Source organism: Emydura macquarii, unplaced genomic scaffold, assembly GCF_026122565.2.
Source record: "Emydura macquarii macquarii isolate MOO-44397 ecotype Brisbane River unplaced genomic scaffold, CSIRO-AGI_Emac_v2 contig_3390, whole genome shotgun sequence".
Lineage (NCBI taxonomy): Eukaryota > Metazoa > Chordata > Testudines > Chelidae > Emydura > Emydura macquarii.
The window spans coordinates 7,985,088-8,010,707 of NW_027133527.1; the positions used below are offsets into that span (position 1 = coordinate 7,985,088).

The 25,620-nt window shown below is 51.0% G+C and overlaps 1 protein-coding gene across 1 annotated transcript in view; it reads left to right on the forward strand.

Moving 5' to 3' along the window:
- The window catches only part of HS3ST4 (heparan sulfate-glucosamine 3-sulfotransferase 4), a 110,922-nt gene extending 86,628 nt beyond the window's left edge, over positions 1 to 24,294 (forward strand). Inside the window, exon 2 of the mRNA XM_067534200.1 lies at positions 23,597 to 24,294. Within this exon, the coding sequence (XP_067390301.1) occupies positions 23,597 to 24,233 (637 nt within the window). The 3' untranslated portion in view covers positions 24,234 to 24,294. The remainder of the gene's footprint in view (positions 1 to 23,596) is intronic.
- Positions 24,295 to 25,620: the final 1,326 nt, after the last annotated feature.

Sequence of the window (25,620 nt, forward strand, 5' to 3'; positions counted from 1 at the left end):
CCTGCTGCACAGGCGGCCTGCCTGCTGCCCGTGCACCTTTTCCATGCTGAGACGAGCCCTTGTGTCGTGAGCGACCAGGGCTGTGCAAACTAGCCCGCGTGGGGAGGGCTGGAAACAGCGTGCTGGGCTTGTGGCGGAGAGCCAGGTAACACGGGTGAGATGTGGATTTCTTGGCGGGTTGGGCTTTGAGGGCAGTTTTGACAAATAATGACAAGTGCCTCTCCCTTGACACCACCAGCTCTGGGAGCTGGAGCCAAGAGCTCCCATTTAAAAGGATGCTCGACGCAGTGTCCTCAGCACCTCTGGCAGACTCAGGACCACCCCATGCACTGCAGCCACACCTGTGCCCATCAAGGCCCTGTACCTGCCCTGTGCCGACTGTCCCCTGCAGGGAGCTGGCTGACTGGGATCGTGCATGCTGCTGTTTCCACCTGGTGCCTGACCCTGCAGGACTCTTGTGACATCCCTTGAGGAGGCCCTGTTGCAGGTTTCCTTCAAACACCTCCTCTCATGCGCCCACCAGCACGGCTCCCCTCCAGCTCCCTGGCCGCCCTCAGGATGCTGGGATGCACAGGGGAGGTCACTGCCCAGCTGCACTGAACGGGGGGGGGGGGGGGGGGTTAGGGCTGCCAGACCCCAGGCCCTATGAGGATCCCAGGCTCAGCATTCAAGCCCAGGCTATTCACCCTCCTCTGGGTCCACCTCTGAATCCAGCTACTCACCCTTCTTCCCCGGCTTGCCTTTTCTGCTCGTCCTCCTGCCCCGGCCCAGGGTGGCTAGGTCGTATCCCAGCCAGGCCATGCACATGCACGGCACAGCGTCACCCCCTTGGTTCCCGATGTATCTAGCAGGAGAAAGCTGCTGGAGGTGCTGGGCCCTCTGGTAACTCTGTGCTCCTGACGTGCCTTAGCCTGCCAGCTGCCGTCCAGGCCTGCTCTGCCACGTGTTGTCAGGGGGGTCGCCATGACAGTCCTGGGGATCCCTGCATCTCCCCAGGGACACTGCTTGGAGGTCACCGCTTATGATAGCAGCTTCTCCACCCCCCAGTGCCTCCCTGGAATGGGGATGCTGCATTCCTACCTTCCCTTTTCCCTTCTCCATCTGCATTTGGATCTCAGCCCTGTGCTGCCCGCGCAGGGTCAGATTTCTTTATCCTCTGTTATATTGCTGCAGTTTGCCACATTGATTTTCCTGCCCCCTGCAGGAAACAAGTCTTTGCCCCTCCCCGTGCTGCCTTGTAAACCATGAGACAAGACATGCATTTCCCTGCTGACAGAGCTCTCCTGTCTCCCCCCCCATCTGCCTCTCTTTGATCTCTCACGCCATGTGCGATCTCCCTGGCCAACCGACAAGTCGCTGTGAACTTTGCTCCCTCGCTGGGCAGGGTGCGTGGCAGTGCGTAAGGTGCAGTGGCTGAATGTCCAGGGAGCGGTTCAGGGCATGTTCACACCTGCCACTCATTCTAGCCCTCCTTCCTCACTCAGCTGGGATCTTCCCCCATACACAGACGTCCAGACCAGCTGCACTGCGCTTGCCAGGCTGAAGAAAAGAGTAGAGAGAAATGCTGACTGTGGAGTCAGAGCGTCTGTAGCTGGAGTTTGAAAATAACCTCACTGCACTGCGCTGAACTTACAGAAAGCGCATGCTCCCTTTTAAAGCCACAGCTGTGACAGGAGCTCTTGGCGTTCCTGTGCGTCCACGCTGTGCACTGGGAGGGAAGTCTGGACCCCGCTGTATTGAACCCATGACTAAGAATGTGCAGAACTTATTCCTAGAGGACTGTCTGGGACCTGATGGAGCACAGTGAGATTCGCAGTAGAAACCTGCAGAAACAATCTCTGCTCCCTTCAGCAACAGTTGCCGTATCTAGGATACACACACTGTCTAGGCCCCAGGTTATCCCATATCAGCTACTGGTTTCCTGTTGACTGCATTAAATGTATTAGACTGAATTAAGCTACTCGCAATAAACAGCCTCAGGGCAATCAGTGTTCACCTCCCTGAGAATGACATGGGACATGGGATTTGGATTCGAGGGACACTGCTTGCTAGTGAGGTTGGAAAGATGCATCTCTGCTCATCTGGCCCTCGCAGCTCAGCTCCTAACTACTGACAAACAACAGATACGTTAATTACACAGTAACAATCCGGCAGTGCAAGCCAAGCGCATCGCCAGCATCAATGGAGTTACACCAAACATGCATTAAAGGTCCACCTCGAACAGAGCCGAGATTGCTGTGCGTGCAGGCATGGGCGGTGCACAACGGAAGGTAAGTCAGTCTCTGACAGTCAATTCCCTAGAGACACCAGAGAAAACCACAGCGTGTGTGTGAGTGCTAATGTGCCAACCACTCCCCACCAGGCGAAGCGCTGGGTTATTTTTGCGGTAACTTCTGGTAAAGGACGAGGTGGTGCACAGAATTTTCATTCTCCAGCTGACAGCCATGAATGCTGTTGAAGGAGCGAGTGATTTTGTGCATGATCCGTTAGGGAGGCAGTGAAACCGTGACAGTGTTACATAGCATGGGCCTTCCCGAGTGTTCTTAGACCTGGGGTGAGGGGTTTCGGTACAGTGTGATAATCCTTCCCTGGGGGGATCCGCTCCAGGAGCAAGATTCACATTAAGATCAGACTTTCAGATTGCATTGTGCTAGTCTCACCATCCTACACAACAGTGGGTCTTTGGGGAGGGCACTCATATAATAGCTCTTCAAACCAGCCTGAACAGGGAGGGCTATTTTTAATTGCAACTGACTGGATTTAACCTTGTGATGTCTGTTAACAAAACACTGTGGGATTAATATGGGCTCCATAGCTGTGTCTGCTAAAAGACCATAATGGAGCAGCTTAATGTTTTGCTCCACGATTATAGCATTCTTACCCCCCTATCAGCCAGATGGTCCAGGGAAATCACAGTGTATTTATATTGGTCACTGATACTCAGCCAGCTGCCCAGTGATTCTCTGCCGCGCTCGCAGGAAGAGTGACCAACTTGCTGGGCACAGTTCACCCATTGTCCCTGTCTCACATTGTCCCTTCACCCACATCCGAAGAACGTTTAAGGTTTGCCTTCTTCTCAGCTGGCTAGGAATTGAAAACTGTACCATGGTGAGGCCTCATATGGCTGAGTCCAGAGGACTGCCATGCCATCTTCCAAGGAGAGAGGCCGCGCCCATCACCTGGGACGGACCCAGAGGCTCCCAGTCTGCAGTAGGTTTATTATGCAATGTTTTCTTGGCCACGAGAATCATTAGGAAGGCCTGGACACCACAGAGATCTTAACAACGCCTGCAAAGCCTGAGTTCCCTACATGCCTCAGTCAAGCAGGAGATGGGGTTGTTGGTGTATGTAGGAGACGGGGTCTGTATCTTCCCAAACTGTAAACGCTGAAACAATTCGTTGTCCAGGCTCGCCACACAAGAGCCTGGTGAATGAGGACGGCTGGGCACTGCCGAGGCTGTAAGGGGTGCGTCATAGGGCAGCCCTGCCTTGAGAGCCCTCCTGTTGCATGCCATGGCATGACATCTGCGCCTGCCTCAGTTTCCCTCCCGCAGCCTCTCCAGAAATAATCCAAAGCATCTTTCATGTATAAGTACGGCCCTTGTGGGGTTCGTTTCCTACAAAAGTCCCATGCACATAAATCAGAACCAAACAAGACCCTGCACCAGAGGCAGAATTCCCACAGCACAGTCCCAACGGTTCATGCAACGTAGAGCCCCAGGATCTCTCGCCATGCTCCAGCTCTTCAGCGCAGCCCCAGTGGCCATTACCATGCCCTGGCTCTCCAGTGCTGCCCTCTCCTGTCCTTGTGCCAGGGCAGTCACCCTGGGGCTCTCTTCCTGCACTTCCCAGCAGGAACACCCAACATCTTGCTGGCAGGGGAGCATCCCTCACTTCCCCTGGCCCTCCCAGTCCTGCTCTCCAGCCCTGGAGAAGTCTCTGCTTGTCCCCTGCCTGCAGCCCTCTCCAGCTGTGAGCCAGCGGGCATCTCCCTGTGCTGCTCCTCCAGCCTGAGCTCTGTGCTGGGGAGACCAGCCAGCAAACCCCTCTTGCTGCTCTCCATCAGCCTTCTCCCAGGAGCGTAGAATCGCAGAGTCCTAGCAGAGGAGGGTTGGAAGGGACCCCAGCAGGTATCTAGTCCAGCGCCCTGCTCAACGCAGGACCAACCCCAACTACATCAAGGTATTTATAGCGGGGCCCCAAAAGCAGAGCCCTTCCCTCAGCACCCTCCGCCTAGGCCGTGGCTGGTCTGACCTGGAGCAGCTGGTCAGAGCGTTGAGAACATGCGGAGCATTGCACATTCTCGGCCCCATTTTATCCCATCACCTGCCTGCTGAGCGCTCACAGGGGAGACGCCGGTGGGAACGAGCCCTCGGGGGAGATCCTGTCTATGAGAGTGTGAGGTGTGGACCCCACTGGACTCCACCAGCTTCACACAGGGCAGCTGAGACCCACACCCAGTGGGGCAGTCCGGGGGCGGGAGCAGAGCAAGGGCCGTAACCCAGCAGGGCAGGGGGCAGGCCTGAGTTCCCCTTGTATCCCATTAATGAAGCATCCAGAATTAACAACCAGAGGTACATGAGCAGGGCCAAACTCCAGATCCACCCCTCGGAGGGAGCCTCGCCATTTCAGTCTGGTAACTAACGTCTCCAGCGCACGTCTCTGCGTGGCAGGTGTAGGATGAGCACAGGATGTCTGGGTGGGCGTGGGCCTTTGGCTGGGTAGGAGAGACCCTGAGCGCTGGAACATGGTGGAGGAACTCCCAGCATGTTGCTTTCCGAGCAGAAGGCTCCGGGAGCCCGTGTCACACCACAAGCTCCAGCCAGGAGCCGTGCTGCAGACGGGTTTCCTGAAGGCCTCTGAATTGGTTCATCCACTACCAAGTGAGGGTGGAACAGAAGTGAAGTTTGCCTAGAGCAAACAAAATGCCGGCCTCGGCTGCAGAAGAAGCTCAAAGCAGCAGGAAATGTTTGCCCCCAACTGCTGTTTACATTTACTCCTTCCCTCCTAACGTCTCGACTGACACCATTTCACATGCAGCATTTCAGTTGCCATAGCAACTCGATGCTTCTCCCGTGATCTCAGCTAACGGGGAGCGAAGAGGGTCTGAGCACCTAGGCCTGCTCGACACACTGTTCTGGCGGGGCCGCTCCGGCGTGTGCTCTGCAGAAAGACGTGCGGAGGGACGGCGTGTGCCGCCCTGCACACCACGCTTTCAGGGCCGGGAGAGGTCTGCTGACTCCTGGGGTTAGCCGAGCTCTAACGCCATTTCTGCATTTGTAACCGTGCTGGGGCACCCACAGCTTCCAGGCGGAGCCCCTCTCTTACTACTGTGGGGCCGAGTAAATAGATGAATCCGGTTAGAAGCGCTGCTGCAGCGGTCTTAGACGCCCCACGCTGGGAGACTCTCCTGTTTCAGGGGAGCAGCAGCCAGCTCCTGGTAGCATCCTGGGGGATCCTGTGCTTGGGGCAGCAATTCCTACCCCAACAAAATGGCGCGTGTGCTCTGCTCGGTGCTCGTTCCCGTCCTCGGCCCTGCAGCATGGGCAGGAGACGCAGCCCGTCTTTGAGGTGCCTGGCACAATGGCAGCCTGGGAAACTCGGATGAAAGCTGGATGCTGACAGGGTGGGAAACGGCGCCGGTCGAGGGATTCAGCGTACAAGACACTTTGCTGCCCTTGCTTTCTGACTCGGGCCCACAGAAATTGCTGCACCTCGAATAAACTTGCACAAACCTCAGCTGAGTTCTGCTACTGCCAGCTCCACGTGGGACTCTCAGCTCCAGTCCCAGTGGCACATGTGGTAGGCCACGATCCTGACATGCACGGTCTCCTGGGAAACCTCTCGGTCCCTGACCCCTCTCCCGCAGTAGCTGTTCCGTGGCACCGGAACTGCAATGGCCTCGGACTCAGTCCCTGCAGATCTGGTCGCCCCATCTCAGAAAAGATATATTGGAGTTGGAGAAGGTACAGAAAAGGGAACAAAAATGATGCGGGGTATGGGACACCTTCCATATGAGGAGAGATTAGTAAAACTAGGACTTTTCAGCTTGGAAAAGAGACGACTAAGGGGGTGATGACAAAGGTCTATAAAATCATGACTGGTGCGGAGAAAGTAAACAAGGAAGTCATAACACAAGAGCTAGGGGTCACCAAATGAAATTAATGGCAGCAGGTTTTAAATGAATGAAGGGAAGTATTTCTTCACACAACGCACAGTCAACCTCTGGAACTCCTTGCCAGAGGATGTTGTGAAGGCCAAGACTATGACGGGGTTAAAAAAAGGAGATCAGTTCATGGAGGGTAGGTCCATCCATGGCTTTTAGCCAGGAGAGGCAGGGATGGCTGTTTGGAGAGGCTGGGGATGGATCACTTGATGATGCCCTGTTCTAGTGATTCCTTTTGAAGCACCTGGCACTGGCCACTGTCGGAAGAGAGGATGCTGGGCTGGATGGACCATTGGTCTGACCCAGCTTGGCCGTTCGTACGTTCTAGCTCCCTGCGTCTTCCATCTGCAGTGCTGCTTAGTCTGTGACTGCATAAGGCCAGCAAATAAGGCATGACTCATGGCTGCCACACTTACACGAGGAAGGTTGGTTCTGCAGTGGCAGGCCTGTGCTAGCCGTGATCACTACACACAGCTTGTGGGTGGGAGACAGCACCTGGATCTCCATTTATCTCAGGCAGCGGGTCTGGCCACGGCCCACAGTGCAAGGGTTCTGCTGACATCCCTAGCAGCAGCTTTCCTAGGAGGGGGAGGGCAAACGTTGCCAGCCACTTCCAGGCTATAGATTCAGCCCTGCGGGAGTGGAGCTGTGAGTCCTGGGGGACTGATTTCTCCTGTCCACTTTCACCAGCACGACCAATGTTCGCAGTGGTTCCAAACATGATGCACTGTTTCTAAGCGAATCTCCCTGAGGGCCGTATGTTTGGTTTTAGCCCTAATCCAAGCCACAGCAGCCCTTTCAAGGGAAAACATGAGTAACTGCAAAGTTTCCTTCCAAAGCTCTTTATCGGTTGTGTTTAACGTTTTTTAAAACATATGTGTGAGCCATCGGAATTAGAGTAATATGCAGCTATTAGGGAGCAACGTCTGCAGGGTTTGTGTCTCTTATTAGGACGGATTGGATTCTGTGGTTTAGTGATGTGCAAAGGATTGGGGACTTTGGAGAGATTAAAATTATTTTGAGCATTAAGCACAATATTTCTAAGCTAACGCGCTCAGTCTTGAATATATATTCGTGGACCAGAAAGATTATAAAACATTAAATCTATGTAAATTCAGCTATAAATTTATGTTTGAACAAATTCAAGAAGAGATTTGACTCGGGGGCTTATAGCAAATAGATTTTGTTTTAAATGCATATTGCAATCTTTAACTGCAGTGCTGTATTCCCACTGAAAATTCCACGACTGGCTGAATTACCAAGAACCCAAGCAATTATACCAGAATGTGTTAATAATAAAAGAGGAAAATGACTCTGTGTTTGTCTGGTCTAAAGCCGAAAACAGCTGTTTGTGCCACATTTGAAAGCGCCATGGTGACTGGCTCTCTTCACAGGAGACACAATCAAGGCACTGAATTTTGGGCAGCGTTTGTCCTGTGCATATTAAGGTCCTGCCTCTCTGTGATACTGAGCCGTGGGAGTTGCTATACAAACTTTTTCCTTTACGGTGGAGGCATAAAAATATAGCTAACAAAGGCTCCTTTTGAGTGGAACTGCAGAAACCCTACAACATAATGAACAAGCTGCCTACACAGATATACATGACAGCTGTGACTGAAGCAATAAACAGGATAATCGGGATTTAAATAAGCCACAAGGGGGTTTTGGCAACATGTAAACTTGCAAATTTATAAAATGTACCCTTTGAAAGTGAAGAGCTTGTCTGAAACCAGCAGCTAAGAACAATTATTCAAACACATTTCTCCAGTAAGGATTTAGAGCCGGCCTTGCTGCAAACTGGAGTGAGAGAAGGGGAGACACAGTCGCCGCCACTCGCTGCACAGCAGAGGAAGGACGGTGGCACTTGCAGAGCTGATTAGTTTAATGTTCCAGCAGGAGAGAACTGAGTACAAGGAGTCTCCCTTTCTGACCCTGGAGCAGCAGAAGCGAGGGGTCAGGGTGGGCTGCAAAGAAGTCTGGAGCTGCTTTGCGCATCAGTGCTGCTTGTCTGCGGAATGATATGACGGGAGGGAACTATCAAAAGCCCAAAGAAGGACCCAACTAATACACAGCTTATTAGTTAGTTCGGTGGGCCAGGCAATTCCGGGGTCCCAGCCCAGGGCTGTCAGTTTGACAGGGTGCAGCGCAGATATACCACTACAAACAAGCATGCAGACAACACCGTGTGCCTTGAACACTCCATGGATGGAGCCTTTTCCCAAACTCACTGTGGAGAACGCAAAGGAGCGGTGTGAAGAAAACCCTGCGTGACGCATGTGAGTTGCTAAGCTGTCTTTTCTGCTGTGCAGCACGAGACCAGTGTCACAACCACCCGCACAGCAGCCATCAGACGAGACCCAGCCTCGGTGTCACTGCCCTGGTCAGCAGCACTGGCGTTGGTTACGCATGTGCACTTAGAGCAGAGAGCCTGGCAGACAGAGCCGCACAGGTTTAGCTGCTCGAAGGAGCGTTCCTTTTGTGCTGCCTCTCTGGCTGCTTGACATTTCAGACTCTGGTTATTTTCAGCACCACAGGTGGAAAAGTGGCAGGTGTTTTTCTCTCCTGTGCACTCGGCACCTGCACGGCCATTGGACACAGCCCGACATAGACCATGTCAGCAAGGTGTGAGCAGAATGTGCTGGCCATTACATCGCAAGGTGCTCAAACGCTGGTTAAACCTGGCTTCTCACCCCGGGGCACCCCGTCAGACTAATGACGGAGCGAGAAGCAATGTGCTGCGCAGTGATGCCCCGACAGGCCAGCACATCAGATGTCTTTGTCCGGGAGGTGATACTGCTGTACGTGCAGCCCTACGCTTGCATCTACTTTGCCTTCCCTATGGTTAGTGCTCTGGACAGGGACTGGACGCTTGCATACACAGCTCTCACAGCACACGGCAAGCTTCTATCCGCTCTGCTCTTTGCTTTTATCCCTGCCCTGTCTCAGAAAACTCATTTGCCTGTCTTCCCAGCATCTCCCTCCCATCCTGTGTCTAAGCCCTGGATTAGTATCCCTAGGGGATTACTGTGCCAGGCCTGGCTTTAGACTGAATGACACTTTCTTTTCCCTGCATCTCTAGGCAGAGCTCAGTAACCCACCTGGGCTTGGAGAGGGGTGTAAATCCTGGAGCAGATCCCCCACTCCATTGCTGGAGCTTATACAGGCCCCAGGCCTTCCCATGGGATGGCTGAGCCATTTCTCGCTGACAGTGCCCTTCAGAGTCAAAAGTTTACATCCTGCCCGGAAGCCTGGCCCCACACATTGGGCAAATCTTCCAGCCCTGTGTTCAGGAGCTGGGCGATAAAGTGAGGGCTCATCTCTTAGCAGGTCCCTTCCCCTCTGCCCTGTTGTCAGTGCTACATGCCCATCTTCCTCGCCCTGGTCTGCATGGCTCGCAGAATTAAACACAGCCTTTTCATGCCGTGGGGCTCCCAGGTGATTAGCTCTTGATCTGAATTTGTTGGCTCCTATCTATTGCAATCATATCACGGGACAGGCTCCTGTAAGTAAGAGAACGTAAGAACGGCCACACCGGGTCAGCCCAATGGTCCGTCTAGCCCAGCGTCCTGTCTGCCGACCACAGCCAGCGCCAGGTGCTTCGGAGGGAATGAACAGAACAGGGCAGTTATCGAGTGATCTCCCGTCGGCCAGTCGCAGCCCCAGAGCTCGTCCGTGGCTCTTCCAGCAACCCCTCAGCTGTTTGTTCTGTATCTGCCCTCAGAGCGACGTCCCCGTTCATACTGCGACAGTCATGCACACAACGGGTCATCTCCACCGCTGTGGCAGAGCCGTGCTGAGCAACTGCGGAAACGGCGGGGCAGAGAGCAGGAGGAGCAGGAGGGATCCAGCCAGTGCTCGCTGGGCCCTGGTCATCACAGAGCCGGGCAGAGGACACAGCATCCAGCCCTTTTCAAACCCTGCGGCTGGCGGAGCCCCGTGGCAGGAAGGGCAGTATTTCCCGCTGATTTCGGGTTCCTTTTCGTCTCACCAGCCTTAGGGGCATCACAAGAAATAAGAGGCAGACGCACACTCCACAGTCACAGCAGCACACCCCTGTGTTCCTCACCCCAGCCCCTGCCAGATGCTCCAGGATCAGGGTGATGACTGGGGCAGCTTTCTTTGTTCTGCACCTAGCGTAGTGGTGTGCTTGCCCATGGCTAGGGCTCCTGGGCACCGCGGACATGGACATATGAATAATACGCTGTCAGAGTCTGTCCCAAGAGCCTCCGTGCAGAGGGCAGGAGTGCTGCTTTGGGCCTGGTGGGATGAAATGGTGCAGGGCCGCCAGCAGTCAGCATCCAGGAGCACATCTGTAGCAGTGGGCGCAGCTGGCCAAGGAGGGGTATGGCCAGCCACGGTGCGCGGCAGAGGTACTGATTCAGGGCCTTCCTGGGCAGTCCCCCATGAGCAGGAGTCCAGGGGAGTCCCAGCTTTTTACAGCGGCCGGGCTCCAGGACAGAGGCTCCCCACAGCCTGGCCTGCCCTGGGAGTGACTCATTGCCTGGGGAACCTGCAGCCTGCGCGGTGTCTCCTGGGAATTAGACCGCCAGTCGAATGGGCGTGTTACTTATGCATGGAAATCAGCTGCTGGGACCTCCCTTCACCACCCCTTCCTGGACTGCAGATGGCTCGTCGTGCATGCTGCTGTGGACAGCTGCACCATGGAGAAAGGGCTGGCGGGCTCGAGTCTCCCTCCTGCCTCACAAATCCTGCCTTGACTGGCCGTGGCTGGAAGCCAGTTTGGGAGCCTGAGTGAAATGAGCGCGTAGAGACGCAGGGTGCAGTGGGCTTGGAGACCCAGGCTGCGGCTGGCAGGTCTGTCAGTTCTGCCAGTCAGGACCTTCCCCCAGGGCTGCATTCTCAGACAGCTCCCCGTGACTGCAGCTCAGAGAGGCCGGGGAGCAGCTCTCCCGCAGGCTGCCTGTGGTGCCCGGCCCACTGGCGGTGACTGGACGATGGCTCCAGTTCCAGGGCGGTGCAGTGACGGGTTCAGAGGTGCTGGACAGCACGTGTTACAAGGCAGCCCGCTGCGCTTGTCCTAGCTCAGCTCCTTCCTTGTGCCCAGTCTTCGTGTTCACAGGCATCGCAAGGCAAGGCCCCTCCAGTCAGGGTCACTCGCACTCGGAGCACTGTGGTTCAAGGAAGTTTGTGGCGTTTCATAAGCAGCCGCATTCTGACATTTGCCAGCCTGGCTCCTGGCCCAGATCACCCAGCTCCGGGTGTCACGGTTTCTGACTCAGATTGGCATCAGTCCGTCAGTTTCAGCCACCCTGCGCCTTCCATTGCTCAGACAGTTGTATAAGAAAACAGCCCATCAGGGGTTGGTGAACGTCCAGAACGAGGGGCCCCTTTTTAAAATTTTGGCTTCAGTGGCCTGTGTTAGGCCATGGGGGGAGACTGGGCCAGGTCGTGGATGAAAATGCAGAATGCCTGACTCCCAGGCCTGTACTCTGTCTGCTCCGGCACCGGGCAGTGGCGTGGGAAGGGCCAGGACTGGAGTCGGGCAGGGGTTTTGTGCAGACAGGTTCCTCATCAAGAAGTAGTTTTGTCAAAAACCCCAATTGTTTTGCCAATGAAAATGAAAACGAAAAGAAACCACCTTTGAATGAAGATTTGAAATGACACTTTTGTTTAAAAATATATCCTCTGGGAAAAACAACATTTTTCACAGAGCTTTTCTTGTTTGAAGTTTCTCTCAGGAAAAGATGACCAGACTTCCAGTCTGCTCTAGTCAGTTCAGAGCAACGGGAGCAGGCTGAGGTCCTGCGGCAGCAGACGTGCCCGCTCAGCTCTGAGGGCCACCTCTGGCACAGGCGTTCACACGGAGCAGTCCTTTCCTCCCTGCTTATCCCTTTGAACACCGCTTCACGGGCCACGGGAGCAGGGCTGGCAGAATCTGGTTCATGTTTTTGACTCTCTGACCTGTAGGATCTGTTCAGTTGCTCAAAGCTTCCATCATGCCCCATCCTGTGTGTCTGCTATTCCCAGGTTTCCCACGAGAATCACACAGCATCTGATTAGCTTCTGAGTGTGAGAAAGTGACAAGATGCAATTCTGGGTGGAAGAGATTAGTGAGTCACCTCTCCCCTGCACCACATGCGCCCCGTGACCCTCTGCGCAGCCACGGAGGGGTCGCACAGCAAGGGCGGGGGTTGCTGTAAGGAGTTCACTGCTGTAACAGCCATTTATGAATTGCAACCCTTAACCCTGGCAGGAGTACGCAGCCCCCACCACACCGTGCAGAACTCCCCCAGAATGACAGCATGAATGAAGTGCTTCCCACAGAGTGAGTTTCCTCATGCAACTTGAGCCGCCTACACAATTTCTGCCCTTGGCTCTTGCATTCAGCCTGGCGGGATGTGCAGAAGTCAGGTGCTGGCGGAGCTCGTAGGGTCTGACAGGGGAATGATGACTTGACCCTGAAGGAAGCAAACTTAGTTTGGCTTGTCCTGTTAGAGAAAGTCGCCAGCTGTGGGCTGGAGCCCAGATGAAAGCCAGAACACGACCAGCGGGAAAGGCCTCCAGGTGGAGATGAGGTGGTGGTTAGTGGCTCCGTTGTCATGATCGCCAAGGAACCCATGGGTCGATGTAATAGGTAAGCGGAGCACAGTGCTGCTACACTGGGTCTTTTGCCTTCTCAGCATAGGATCGTAGAAGATTCGAGCTGGAAGGGACCTCAGGAGGGCAGAGTCCAGTCCGCTGCTCAAAACAGGACCAACCTCATGAGTTAGACTGTGAGTTTCTTCCAGTTGTGATAAACCTTCCCGCGGCAGGCAGTGCGCTGCTGCCTGCAGTCAGACCAGTGACACAACAGGACAGGCAGAACTAGGAATGAGGAAGGCCCCATCCTACAGATGCTGTACAACAGCAGACGGGAGGGTGTTCAGGTGTGTGCTGAACAGGGTGTTGTCTGAGGAGATAAAGGCTGGAAACCGGCAGGCCCCAAAGGAGAGCAGGAAATGTACGGACCCAACCTGAGCATGCCTGACAGCTGCAGGGCCAGGTGCTAAAAGCATTTCATGTTCTCCTGATGGGGAGAAAGGGCTGAACAGTGTTATTATCCACAGGTGCCAATGCTCAATGCCTCCTTAATGAAGCGCAGTGATAACCGGTTCTAATCCACTAGACCAGCATGCTAGAGAATAAATATCCCAGCTCCAGTAAACAGGCTGCCTGCAGCCCAAATCTGTGCCGTACAATCGCCCACGGCCTCCACAGTCGCATGCAAACAGGAACAAAACATTGTGGAAGGGAAGCCTTGTGTGCCAGCACCCTCCCCCGTGCTGGCAGAGTCATTTCCCTGCCTCCTACACTTCCTGCCTTGCCTGATGCGGCTCCATGGCTGAGGGGACACCAGTGCATGCAGGGCCACCAGAGAAAGACGGGGGCTTCTCTTCCTAGCGGATGCTCCAGCTGGGGCAGTCTGCACCTTACACGAAGCACGAGAAGGAGCACGCTCAGGAATTTGTACTGGAGTCAGTTACAGAGGCAGTGCACAGAAATGGGCTGCTACAAATGACAATAAAATGACTGTTCTGTGGCATGGGCAACAGAAAGGTAATGCATCGACTGCTGTAGGTAAGGGGTCAGTAGAAAGCTGTCCTAGGAGTTCTTCAGGAAAAACAGCTCGACCGGACTGGCCCTGCCTCGCCTGCCTGCATCCCTTTGTCTTTGTCCTCCACCAGCTCTTCAAACGGGCTGAGAATTATACTGCTGCACTGGCTCTGACGGTGCACTTTCAACTCATAAGAACACAAGAATGGCCACAATGGGTCAGACCCAGGGTCCATCCAGCCCAGTGTCCCTGTCTGCCAACAGTGGCCAGTGCCAGGTGCTCCAGAGGGAATGAACAGACCAGATAATCATCAAGTGATCCATCCCGTCGGCCATTCCCAGCCTCTGGCAAACAGCAATCCCTGCCTCTCCTGGCTAATAGCCACGGATGGACCTGTCCTCCATGAACTGATCTCGTTCTTTTTTTAACCCTGTCATAGTCTTGGCCTTCACAACATCCTCTGGCAAGGAGTTCCACAGATTGTGCGTTGTGTGAAGAAATACTTCCTTTTGTTCATTTTAAACCTGCTGCCCATTAATTTAATTTGTTGACCCTAGTTCTTGTGTTATGAGAAGGAGTAAATAACACTTCCTTATTTACTTTCTCCACACCACTCATGATTTTATAGATATCTATCATGTCCCCTCTTAGTCATCTCTTGGCCAAGCTGAAAAGTCCCAGTCTTACTAATCTCTCCTCATATGGAAGCTGTTCCATGCCTTTAATCATTTTAGTTGCCCTTTTCTGTACCTTTTCTAATTCCAGTATATCTTTTTTGAGATGAGGCAACCAGATCTGCAGGCAGTATTCAAGATGTGGGTGTAGTAAGAAGTGAGAACTTAAGGCCTGTAAAACAGGCTAAGGCCTAAATGGAAAAAGCCAAGTGAACAGAAATATAAGGGGTCACTCAAGTTAACTGAAACTGGTGCAGGAAAGTGCTGATACTGCAAGGTTGTAAGACTGCCAAAATATTACTAAAATATGTAACAGGTATAAGAGGTACCAAGATACTAACTCTCTGAAATGACACTTTGATGGATAGCAATGATACATGGAGTGGCGGTGCCCAAATCAGCCAATCAACGGAAAAAGGTGGTATTAGACTACGTCAAGAGGGTGGCAACTACCTACGTCAAAGGGGGCAGACCGAAAGTGTATGTAACAGTGTATAAAAGAGGGTGTCAGAGGGAATACCGGCGTCCGGTCTAGGGGATAACGGAAAATACCGCCGTTGGGCTGAGACCATTGTAATGCTGCCAATGTGAAACTGACCCAGAAATACTCTGTAAGTCACTTCTCATTGTGCTGCACGCAATAAACCTGGCCTGGGTGCCTTCGTTGCTCAGCTAATCCATGGTCGTGTCAACTCATTTGATCGTGAGAGTCGTCTCAGTTTCCTGCGCAGTGCTGGGACAGCATCTACACAGGGACACACGCACGCAGCCTACACTGATAAACACCGGTGACCGACCAACACACACCGATTACCACAGTGGGCATACCATGGATTTATAAAGAGGCAATACGATATTTTCTGTCTTATTTTCTATCCCTTTCCTAATGATTCCCAACACTCTGGTAGCTGTTTTGACGGCCTCTGCACATTGAGTGGCTGTTTGCAGAGAACTAGCCACAGTGACTCCAAGATCTCTTTCTTGAGTGGTAACAGCTAATTTAGACCCCATCATTTCATATGTCTGGTTGGGATTATGTTTTCCAATATGCAGTACTTTTCATTTAACAACATTGAATTACAGCTAGCATTTTGTTGCCCAGCCACCGAGTTTTGAGATCCCTTTATAACTCTTCACAGTCTGCTTTGGACTTAACTATCTTGAGTAGTTTTGTGTCATCTGGAATTTTTGCCACCTCACTGTTTAGCCCTTTTACCAGATCATTTATGAATATGTTGCACAGCACTGGTCCCAGTACTGACCCCTGGGGCACACCACTATTTATATCTCTCCATTCTGAAAACTGACTATTTATTCTTACCCTTTGTTTCCTATCTTTGAACCAGTTACTGATCCAGGAGAGGATCTTCCCTCTTATCCCATGACAGCTTACTTTGCTTAAAAGCCTTTGGTGAGGGACCTTGTCAAAGGCTTTATGAAAATCTAAGTACACTATATCCACTGGGTCACCCTTGTCCACATGCTTGCTGACCCCCTCAAAACATTCGAATAGACTGATGAGGCATGTTTTCCCTTTACAAAAACCATGTTGACTCTTCCCCAACAAATCGTATTCATCTGTGTCTGATAATTCTGATCTTTACTATAGTTTCACCCAATTTGTCTGGTACTGAGGTTAGGCTTACTGGCCTGTAACTGTCAGGATCGCCTCTGGAGCCTTTTTTATAAATTGGTGTCACATTAGCTGTCCTCCAGTCATCTGGTAGAGAAGCTGATTTAAATGATAAGGCACCAGGACCAGATGGTATCCACCCAAGAGTTCTGAAGGAACTCAAATGTGATATTGCAGAACTACTAACTGTGGTATATAACTTATTACTGTTTAATTTATCAATTTATTCCAAAACCTCATCTAATGACACCTCAATCTGGGACGGTTCCTCAGATTTGTCACCTAAAAAGAATGGCTCCAGTTTGGGAATCTCCCTCCCTCACTTCCTTCAGCCATGAAGACCGATGCAAGGATTCATTTAGTTTCTCCACAATGGTCTCATCTTCCCTGAGTGCTCCTATAGCATCTCCATCGTCCAGTGGCCCCACTGGTTGTTTAGCAGCTTCCTTTTTCTGATGTACTTAAAAAAAATTTTTGCAGTTACTTTTTGAGTCTTTGAGTAGCTGTTCTTCACATTCTTTTTTGGCCTGCCTATTTATATTTTTACATTTCACTTGCCAGAGTTTATTCTCCTTTCTAGTGTCCTTGATAGGATTTAACTTCCACTTTTTAAGGATGCCTTTTTGCCTCTAACTGCTTCTTTTACTTTCATTATTTTATCGCAAGGCTTACAATATTTGGTGTTGTCCTTAAAGCCCTAGCTCTTGGGGCCAAGGGATTACTCAAGAATCTCAGCTTTCCTTCCAAAAAAATCACATTTCTAGCCCTCATGGGTCAGGAGAAAAACTTGAAAATTTGACCCAAGTGCCCCTAAAGCCTCAAGATACAGACGGCATCAAAAGAACCTCAGAAGGGCTGGAGTTCGTTTCCCTAAACCCATGATTTTTAAGCCAGCTTCCTGATTCTGATGGGCCTGGCTCATGGTTTCTGTATGCTTGGGCTTGGCCAGACTGGATTGATGCATTGTTCTGACAGTGCTCAGGGTCCTTAACAGAGACACTTCGTAATGAGTCCAGTCCTATAACCTCAACCACCATCTACCACTAGCAAGCCGGTATGTATGGCTCACTTGTTGAAAAGCACAGACCTGTTGCTGGGTGAATTAAGCATAGAGCATACACAAAACACTGGACAAACATGCCCTACAGTGAGCTAGGGAAAGGTGCTTCTTTGTTCTCCACTCTCGCTAGCAAAATGAAGTGTTTTCCTCAAGCAAATGACAGGGTGTTACATGTTTACAGCTAATTGAGCCCTTCCTGGGAAATGCGGTTACGCGGGGGGAGGAATGCATGAAAAGGTTTCTGTTTTGGCTGCATGATTGCCTTGGATTGCTTCAGAAAACATTAAATCCTGCTGACATTTCGTGTGAGAGTCCTGAATTCTCGGCATTTGGGTTTTCAGCACTAGCTGTTCCAATATTTTACTGGCCAGTGCAAACACGTGCCTTTCCTAATAGTCCAACAGAACTCTGTAGGAGGAGGAAAGTACAGTAAACATTTATGGCATTATCTACTCAACTGGCATACTTCTGCTTATTCACAAGCATCCTCATTTGTGAGGGGCATCCCTGGTGTCTGGGACTGATGCAAGGTTTGGAGGGGCAGCATAATAAAGAACGGTCACTTCAGCGGCCTCGGTGAACAGGCTTGTTGCAAGATTTCTGTAAGATACATGGTAAAGAGATCTGTGTTTGGCTGAGCAATACTGAGTTTTCTCCATTCCAGGGGCGAGGGCCTGTAACTCTGTATTGCTGAGTATAATGTGTATCCTTAAGCCTCCTCCAGTGAGCCTGGAGATGTATCTGAATTTAGAGGGGGAAGCCACAGCCAGCAAAATCACTTTCACTGTTTGTAAACTGCTGTTTCTTTCTGTTATCATTCAATAAAACTAAATCAGCTCTCCAAAAATCAATAACTATGGAATGCAATTAAGCCCCTGCAGCTGACTGCATTTACAGCATCACTGCTGATCTGCAGGGAGATCTGATAACAAGAAAATGGAGTATTACTCTTCAGAACTTCTTGCTAACCTGATCTTCAATATCATATTTTAACAAATTTACCAAACCACTTAGATTGCCGTGCTCGCTGCATGCTGTGCATGAAACGCAGGGCTACACGCGCCGCTGACGCCACCCTCGTGAATCGTGTTAGGGCCACTGAGCTCAGCACGCTGGGTGAAGTCACTTAGGTTATGCACTCGGTAAATGCTGGCCTTTTATTTGAAGGGGCAGATCATTTCTCATTCTCTGTGATAGGAGGACTAGCATTTGGGGCAGCACACACAGCCATGGATTCTCCCCATGCCAGCTGGCAAGTGCTGTCAATCATTCGCTCAGCTGATGAAATCCATCAGCTCTCTTCTGTCACTTTAATCTGTTCTGCTTGGTTGCATCAGCCCAGCCTCATTTCCAGGCCGAAATTTGAGCATCTCAGTTCCAGACTTTCTCAACACTGTTATTAGCAATCGAACAAGAAAATTGATCCAGCCACGCTTGCATTGTCTGGACCGTGCAGGCGGGGACAATGCACGGTGTCACAGTGTGCACCGAAAGGAGAGGACACTAAGCCCGGGAGGTATTTGCAGCTGGTCGCATATTGTAATGAGGAGTTATTTTTGGCTGGTCATTTTCAAAGATACGTGTTGAGTGAAAGTGATTTCCCTGGGAGTGTGAACACCAGGCTGAACCGCTCAGACAAATTGGAAAGTTGCATGTGCCCAGGTGCAGCTCCACAACTTTGATTGGATGAATTTGCAGCGTAGATTGGCAGCAGCTGTTGCTGCAGTTCATAGTGTCTTTTGCCCAGCTGGCTGATGTGCAGCGTATCAGAGAAACACAAGCACCATAGTGCTTACTGACAGAGCCCCAGCTACTCCCCTCTGGAGAGCCAACGCTGCCAGTCTTGCTCTGAGCATAGTGGGGTGTAGCTTGACTCGCCTGCATCATTTCTTCCTGCATTGAGCTGCTTTTCTCCTTCAGGCCCCCCCACCCCTCCAGTTATTTACATGGAGAGCCCATTCTGGCATGGGAAACAGTCAGACACCATTACAAATCCGAGCTCTTTGCAGAGAGACCGATAGACTTTAATAGAGAATCGACACAGCTGTACAAATCACTGTTACATTCTGTACATGTTTGAAGTAATTTGTATAGAACCCTATTGTTTTATCCCTGTTAACATCTACAGGTCTTTTCTATAGCAGAAGCTAATGAGATTTCTCTGGTTCTATTCATTCACTACCAATATGCACAGTACAGAAAAGGAATGAGTCAACGGCTCAGAGGATGGTGGGGAAAGAGGACTGGTTAGATTCTCATAGACTCAGAGACTTTAAGGTCAGAAGAGACCATCGTGACCATCTAGTCTGACCTCCTGCACATTGCAGGCCACAGAACCGCACCCACCCACTCCTGTAATAGACCCATAACCTCTGGCTGAGTAACTGAAGTCCTCAATTCATGGTTTAAAGACTAAGTGACAGAGAATCCCCCATTTACACTCATTTAGGCCTGCGAGTGACCTATGCGCCTGCTGCGGAGGAAGGTGAAAAAACCCCAATCTGACTAGGGGAAAATTCCTTCCCGACCCGTTATTCTGAGTGAGAATAAATGAAAGAGTGGGGAGTGGTGAGGGTCAGACAGAGATGGCTGGGTTGTAGGAATTGCCCAAAGGAGATGTGACCCGTCCGTGCCCAGGGCAGCCACCTGAAAATGCCAAGGTCAGGGCAGGCTGCAAAAGGAGAGCAGATTCTCCCAGCACTGGTGGGTGACACTGAAGTCAGACTTCCCAACCAGCCACAAACTGTGCTTCTGATTCCCCACACCGGTTATCAAGAAGCCAGTTCACTAATACACACAGCCCCCTTTACTGCATTTCAGTCTCCGGCTCCCAATCAGCCACTAGGTCCAGTAAAGAGACCAGTTATTTAAACTCTTTGCTCTTTACTAAAAAGGCTCTCTCTGACCCCAAAGGGTCAGCCACAGCACCAGATCAATATAAGTTTGGATCCTACCCAAAATACCACGCTGCCAGCCAATCCTTCAGTAACTAAACTAAAGGTTGATTATAAAAAGAAAGAAAGAAACTATAAGAGAAATGTTAAAGTATTAAAGCAATCAGACACATACAAATGATTTGAAAGTCCGTATAGATCAGGTTTCCAGTAGAATTGTGGAGTTTGCAGCTTGTACAGTCCCTCTGGTGCACATCCAGTACCTGGATGGGTCTCAGTCCTTTGTTTCACAGCTTCAGTTATAGATGAGTTGATCCAGAGGTATGTAGGTGGCTGAAGATGAACAGGACTGAAGACAAAATGGATCCCAGGCACCTGCCTTTTATGTCCTCTGGCCCTGGCCATGCTGCTTGTGGAATTTCACAGGAACCAAAATGGAGTCCAGAGTCCACATGAGCAAGTCCTGGTGACCCATCAGGTGTATCCCTGGCTTCTCCCCCTGGGCCCATTGCACCTGTGAATGTCTTAATGGGCCATTAAGCCGGCTATTGTTCTGCAGCCATCCTGTCTGGGGCGTGACCCAGGCACAGCACAATTTGAAATGCTGAGATATCAACCGTACCCATAACTTCTATTACACACATGGACATAAACATCATCATCTTACTCAGCACATTACAGCCTTTCTAACCGTACCTGACATGGCATATCTCACGCTGATGTTAAACAATATAATAAATGCCCCCCTTCCTCCATCCAGCCAGCGTGACAGGAGACACACACAGGTTGGGGATGGGGCCCTGGATGGCGTGAGTCCATGGAGAGCTCCAAGAACTAGGCGGCTGAGTCTGAGTTGGCTTTGGAGCAGCACAAGAAGGTGCTGCCGGTGATGGAGTGTGGGGATGGAATGGGACCAGCCTGGCTCCCTGATGTCTAGAGACTGGGAATGAAGATCAGGCAGGAAAGCAGTGCTGGGGGAGCTGGGTAGGGATGGGGAATAGAAACAAGTCAGGCTCTAAGAAGGGTGAGTGCCCCAAGATGGCAAGGAGCAGATAACAGGCTAGCATTCTTCACAGGAGGAAGTCAGCTGGCAGCACCTGGCCGGCAAACCCTGGGCATCTGTGTAAACATGTTGACAAACTTTAATGGCCATTGAATTGTTGCACATGCCCTTTAAAACTGGTGCACATTGGGCAGTCTGCAGTGACTGCACGCACACGATCAGCTGTTTTCTGCTTCAGTGCAAATCCGTGTGTCTACATGTCAGGGGCCTGCTGCCTCCTGGGCATGCAGCATTCTGGGTCAGTCTCCCACAGGCTCAATGCGTTCTGGGACTTTTCTCACTGCACACTGAGATACATGGTGGAAGTCTGCTGGAAGTGACTGGAAATCTGGGACTCCAGATCCTACAACTCAGCAAAAGAGATTGTTTGACAGCAATCCCACTTACTGTAGGCCGGGATGGGCAGGGGGGAAGGGAGCCACAGTAGCTCAGCAAATTGCTAGGCAAAAGAAACTCCTGCCTTTCAGTGAGCTAAAGCAGCCAGGGGCCCTTTTGGCAATATGGACAACTCCAGCCAACCGAACGCCAGCGTCCGCCTGTCAGTTCAGCTCAGAGCTGGGCTGTAGAACAGTCTCCACGCCCTGGCATAAGGCTGTGGCAAAATGCACGTCACTGCTAGACGTGAACACACATGGCATGCGTGCTGTGAAGCAACAGACTGCATTTAATAGACTCAGATAGACGGCAGTGGCAGGTGAATGTAGCTGGGCCTTGTCGAATGCACATTTCTGCTTGCAGACATCAGGGTGTAATTCCACAAAATGATTGTTTGCTTGTGCGCTGCGGTTACACATCAGTGTGGCTGTGGTTGCTGGTGCCCAACGTGCTGTGAAAGAACAGTTTCAAGCCTAGACCTGTTCTTTTCCCACCTTACGCTTGCACTGAAAATGTCGTTTCCCATGTGAAGGGCCTGATCCTGCAAGCTGTTGGGCGCTCTCACCTTGCGGGAGATGTGGGCAATGCATGAGCTCAGCACCTTGCGTATGCGTGCCCCGGTACTATGTTAGGAGTGTGAACCCACTGCAGAGAGCCCCCCCCGCCCGACTCCTCCCCAGCAAATTACCCATTCGAGCAATACAATAGTCATGAAACATTTGGGGCAACTAAACACCAGTGTGTGTGTGTGTGTGAGCAAGAGCATAGCTCAAATCAAACCGCTGAATTGAAAATAAAATGAACATTTTTCTTTTATGTGAAGCCCATAATATTTAGATTTGTTTGTGCCAGTTGCAAACACTGAAACAACTGCCCAATGGGCATTTGCTCTGACGCTTGGCATTACGGCCAGACACTGGGGACCTGTCTCCTTACTGCCTTGCACCTTACTTACCGCATTTAATCCTGCACAAAGTGGGTGCTAAATGGCGCCGTTCTGGCGGGAGGTGTTTCATGCGCTACACAGGTGCAACTCTAGTCTGTCAAGCACGAGGCTAGGAGCAGGCAGGCCTCTGGCATATTGGGCGAGGCAGGTGTTGCTCAGCATTCAGGAGGCTGCTCTTTTTCTAGCGGGGGCTACATTTTCCAGCTGCTAAATAATGGTTCTCGAGCCTGAAGCCACAAGAGAACAGCAGAGCACATAGGCAGTGCGAGGAGGCGCCCGAGTTCCTGTTCCTGTTCCTAGGAGCAGACTGTCCTGCTGGCCCTGCCCGCACAGCGAGCGTGTGAAGTGGAGGTGCTGTGTGCTTGACTTATGGCAAAGTCCTTCAGCCACCCTGGGACCCACAGTTAAGGTTTAAAAGATGCTCTAATGCACTTACTTGGTCCATAATTTAAAACCTGCTGGCTTGCTACATTAATCTTTGACTTGGAGCATATGGGCCAGGCATTTACTTCTCCATTTTCTTAGATATAAAAGCTGTCTGGCCTGCAGCTGCATTTTACAATATGATAATATGCTATCCAGGAAAGTCTTGCTACATGTTAATTTATCCAGTAGGCCAATTCCTTTTGGCTAATAAAAGTACTTGCACAGGAAGCTCAAACCCCAGCAGCAATTAATTATTGACAGAGCATGTGAATTAGAGATAAAAGAAAAGTCATTCTTCCTCACACGCAAGATAGTAAATAAATTTAATTATTGTACTAGAAGCAAGGGATCTTATTCTGTATTAACTTTTATTAGCAGAGACATTTAAAAGCATGTCATCATAACAAAAAGGGCGTGTGTAAGACTAAATGCACCACTTTGGTACCAGGCTCTGAAGTGAATAGACTTAATTGAGCAAATGGTAGCAGATGGCTGGCTGTACAGACAGGTACTGTACAGGTTTAGTGCCAATTAACTTTTGTCTACACATGCCTACGGCAAACTGACTGTAGAATATGCTACTGAGACCGGCTTTGACATGTGACATGTTTGCCTTCCCCGGGCTCTGAAGACAAAGGACACTCAGAGGCGTTAGATCTCCAGAGCTTTGCTGATGAGCTAGTGCCATTCCCCATGAGGAGTGCCCTCCATCCCACGGGGGCTTCCAATTCACGGCATGTGGCTGAGTGTCCTTGAGAGCCAGAACTAACGTCTCTTCCCTCCCTCCCGTTCCTTTCTCTACAGGAATGTGATGCCCAAGACTCTGGAGGGACAAATAACGATGGAGAAGACACCGAGCTATTTTGTGACCAACGAGGCCCCGAAGCGCATCCACTCCATGGCCAAGGACACCAAGCTGATCGTGGTGGTGCGGAACCCGGTCACCAGGGCCATCTCGGACTACACGCAGACGCTTTCCAAGAAGCCTGAGATCCCCACCTTCGAAGTGCTGGCCTTCAAGAACCGGACCCTAGGGCTGATCGATGCCTCCTGGAGCGCCATCCGCATCGGGATCTATGCACTGCACCTGGAGAACTGGCTGCAATATTTCCCACTTTCCCAGATCCTCTTTGTCAGCGGCGAGAGGTTGATTACTGACCCAGCTGGGGAAATGGCCAAGGTCCAGGATTTCTTAGGCCTCAAAAGGATTGTGACAGAGAAGCATTTTTATTTCAATAAAACCAAGGGGTTTCCTTGTTTGAAGAAGCCAGAGGACAGCAGTGCCCCCAGGTGCCTGGGCAAGTCCAAGGGTCGAACTCATCCCAAAATAGACCCAGATGTCATCCACAGACTGCGCAAGTTTTACAAACCATTCAATGTCATGTTTTACCAAATGACAGGTCAAGATTTCCAGTGGGAACAGGAAGAAAGTGATAAGTAAAGGCAAGAAGGCAGGGAAAAGCTATCTGCTGTCTAGAGGTGAATCGTTGTCAGAGACACGAAACTCGCACAGGGCTAAAGTCTCAGTCTTGTAACAAAGAGACTCTTGCATTGTCAAGGTTAAGTCAAGCTGAATAGCATTTCCAGCTCTGAACCTTAATGTCACATCGTGTATAGGTTGCATTTGGGTCTGTTCCAAGCTCTCCCACTGTATTGTACTGCAAGAATGGGTGGGGGAGGCCCAAGTGGGACAGGGGAGGGTACCTGTGTTTAGCACTTTGTTCCTGGTGCTTCCCATCAGCTCCAGTCAGTCCGGGTTTCGCAAGTCCTGCCCACGGCCAACACAGCATGAGGGACACGTACAGACTCCCAAGAGCGACAAGCCATGCCAACAGATTTAATTTCTTCTGCACTGCTTTAGTTTTGCCTTTCTAGCAATCAGGTAGCAGAGCTCTCCCTCACGCACACACACACAGCAGAGCTGCAAAGGAACCGGTTACCGACACTTCACTTGCACACTAGTTATACCTGGCACTGGCTGCCATTTACCAAGTGCCACAAATATCCTGAGCCTGATTCTTTTCTTTTCTCACTTTCAAGTGTAACTCTATGGACTGAATGGAGCTGCTTCTGATTTACTCTGAGCTGCAGTGAGACCAGGATCAGGGCTTTCCCTCTAAGCTCTCAGACGCTCCTTTAGATGATGGTGCACTAAAAACCATTGTCATACACTGGCACCTAAGGGAGCCGACCTGAGAGTGGTCTCATGGGATCCATCCCGGAGAGGTCGGCCAGGATGCACGGCCCAGTTTCTTAGTAGAAGGTACGGTGTCCCACTCACAGCTCTGCCTGTGAAATGGTATTTCTCAGTAATTCTGGAAATCCAACCTGCTTCCCCACCCAGCTGGCAGGAGGCCTGTCTGAATCCGAAACAGGTGCTGAAACAGGTAGCAGTTGAGGTTAATTACAGGTGGCTTTTTGGGACTTGCTAGGTAGCCCTTAGCCCAGAAGGAGATCCTCTACTGAGTAAAACCTCATCACAGTATCTAGAGTGGTGTGCAAAATCCAGGCACAGGCCTGATTTTCAAAAGTGCTGGGAAGCCCCAAATGCCACTGAAGTCCCTGGGACTGTGGGTGCCCAGCACCTTTGAAAATCAGGACTCAGCTGCTTAAAGTAAGTAGCAGGGTTTGCAAAACCGTGAAACATTCTTCATCTTTGCTTCAAAATCTGCAATGAGAAGAAAAGGTCGTTTCCACAGAGCTGGCACTCCCTACCCTGGGGAAAGCTTCGTTTACTGCTGGAAACTACAAAAGTTCACGATCAAGCAAATTTGCAAATCCTGATGGAAAATATAAGATAAGCACATATCACTTCTAGAACCTCCAGC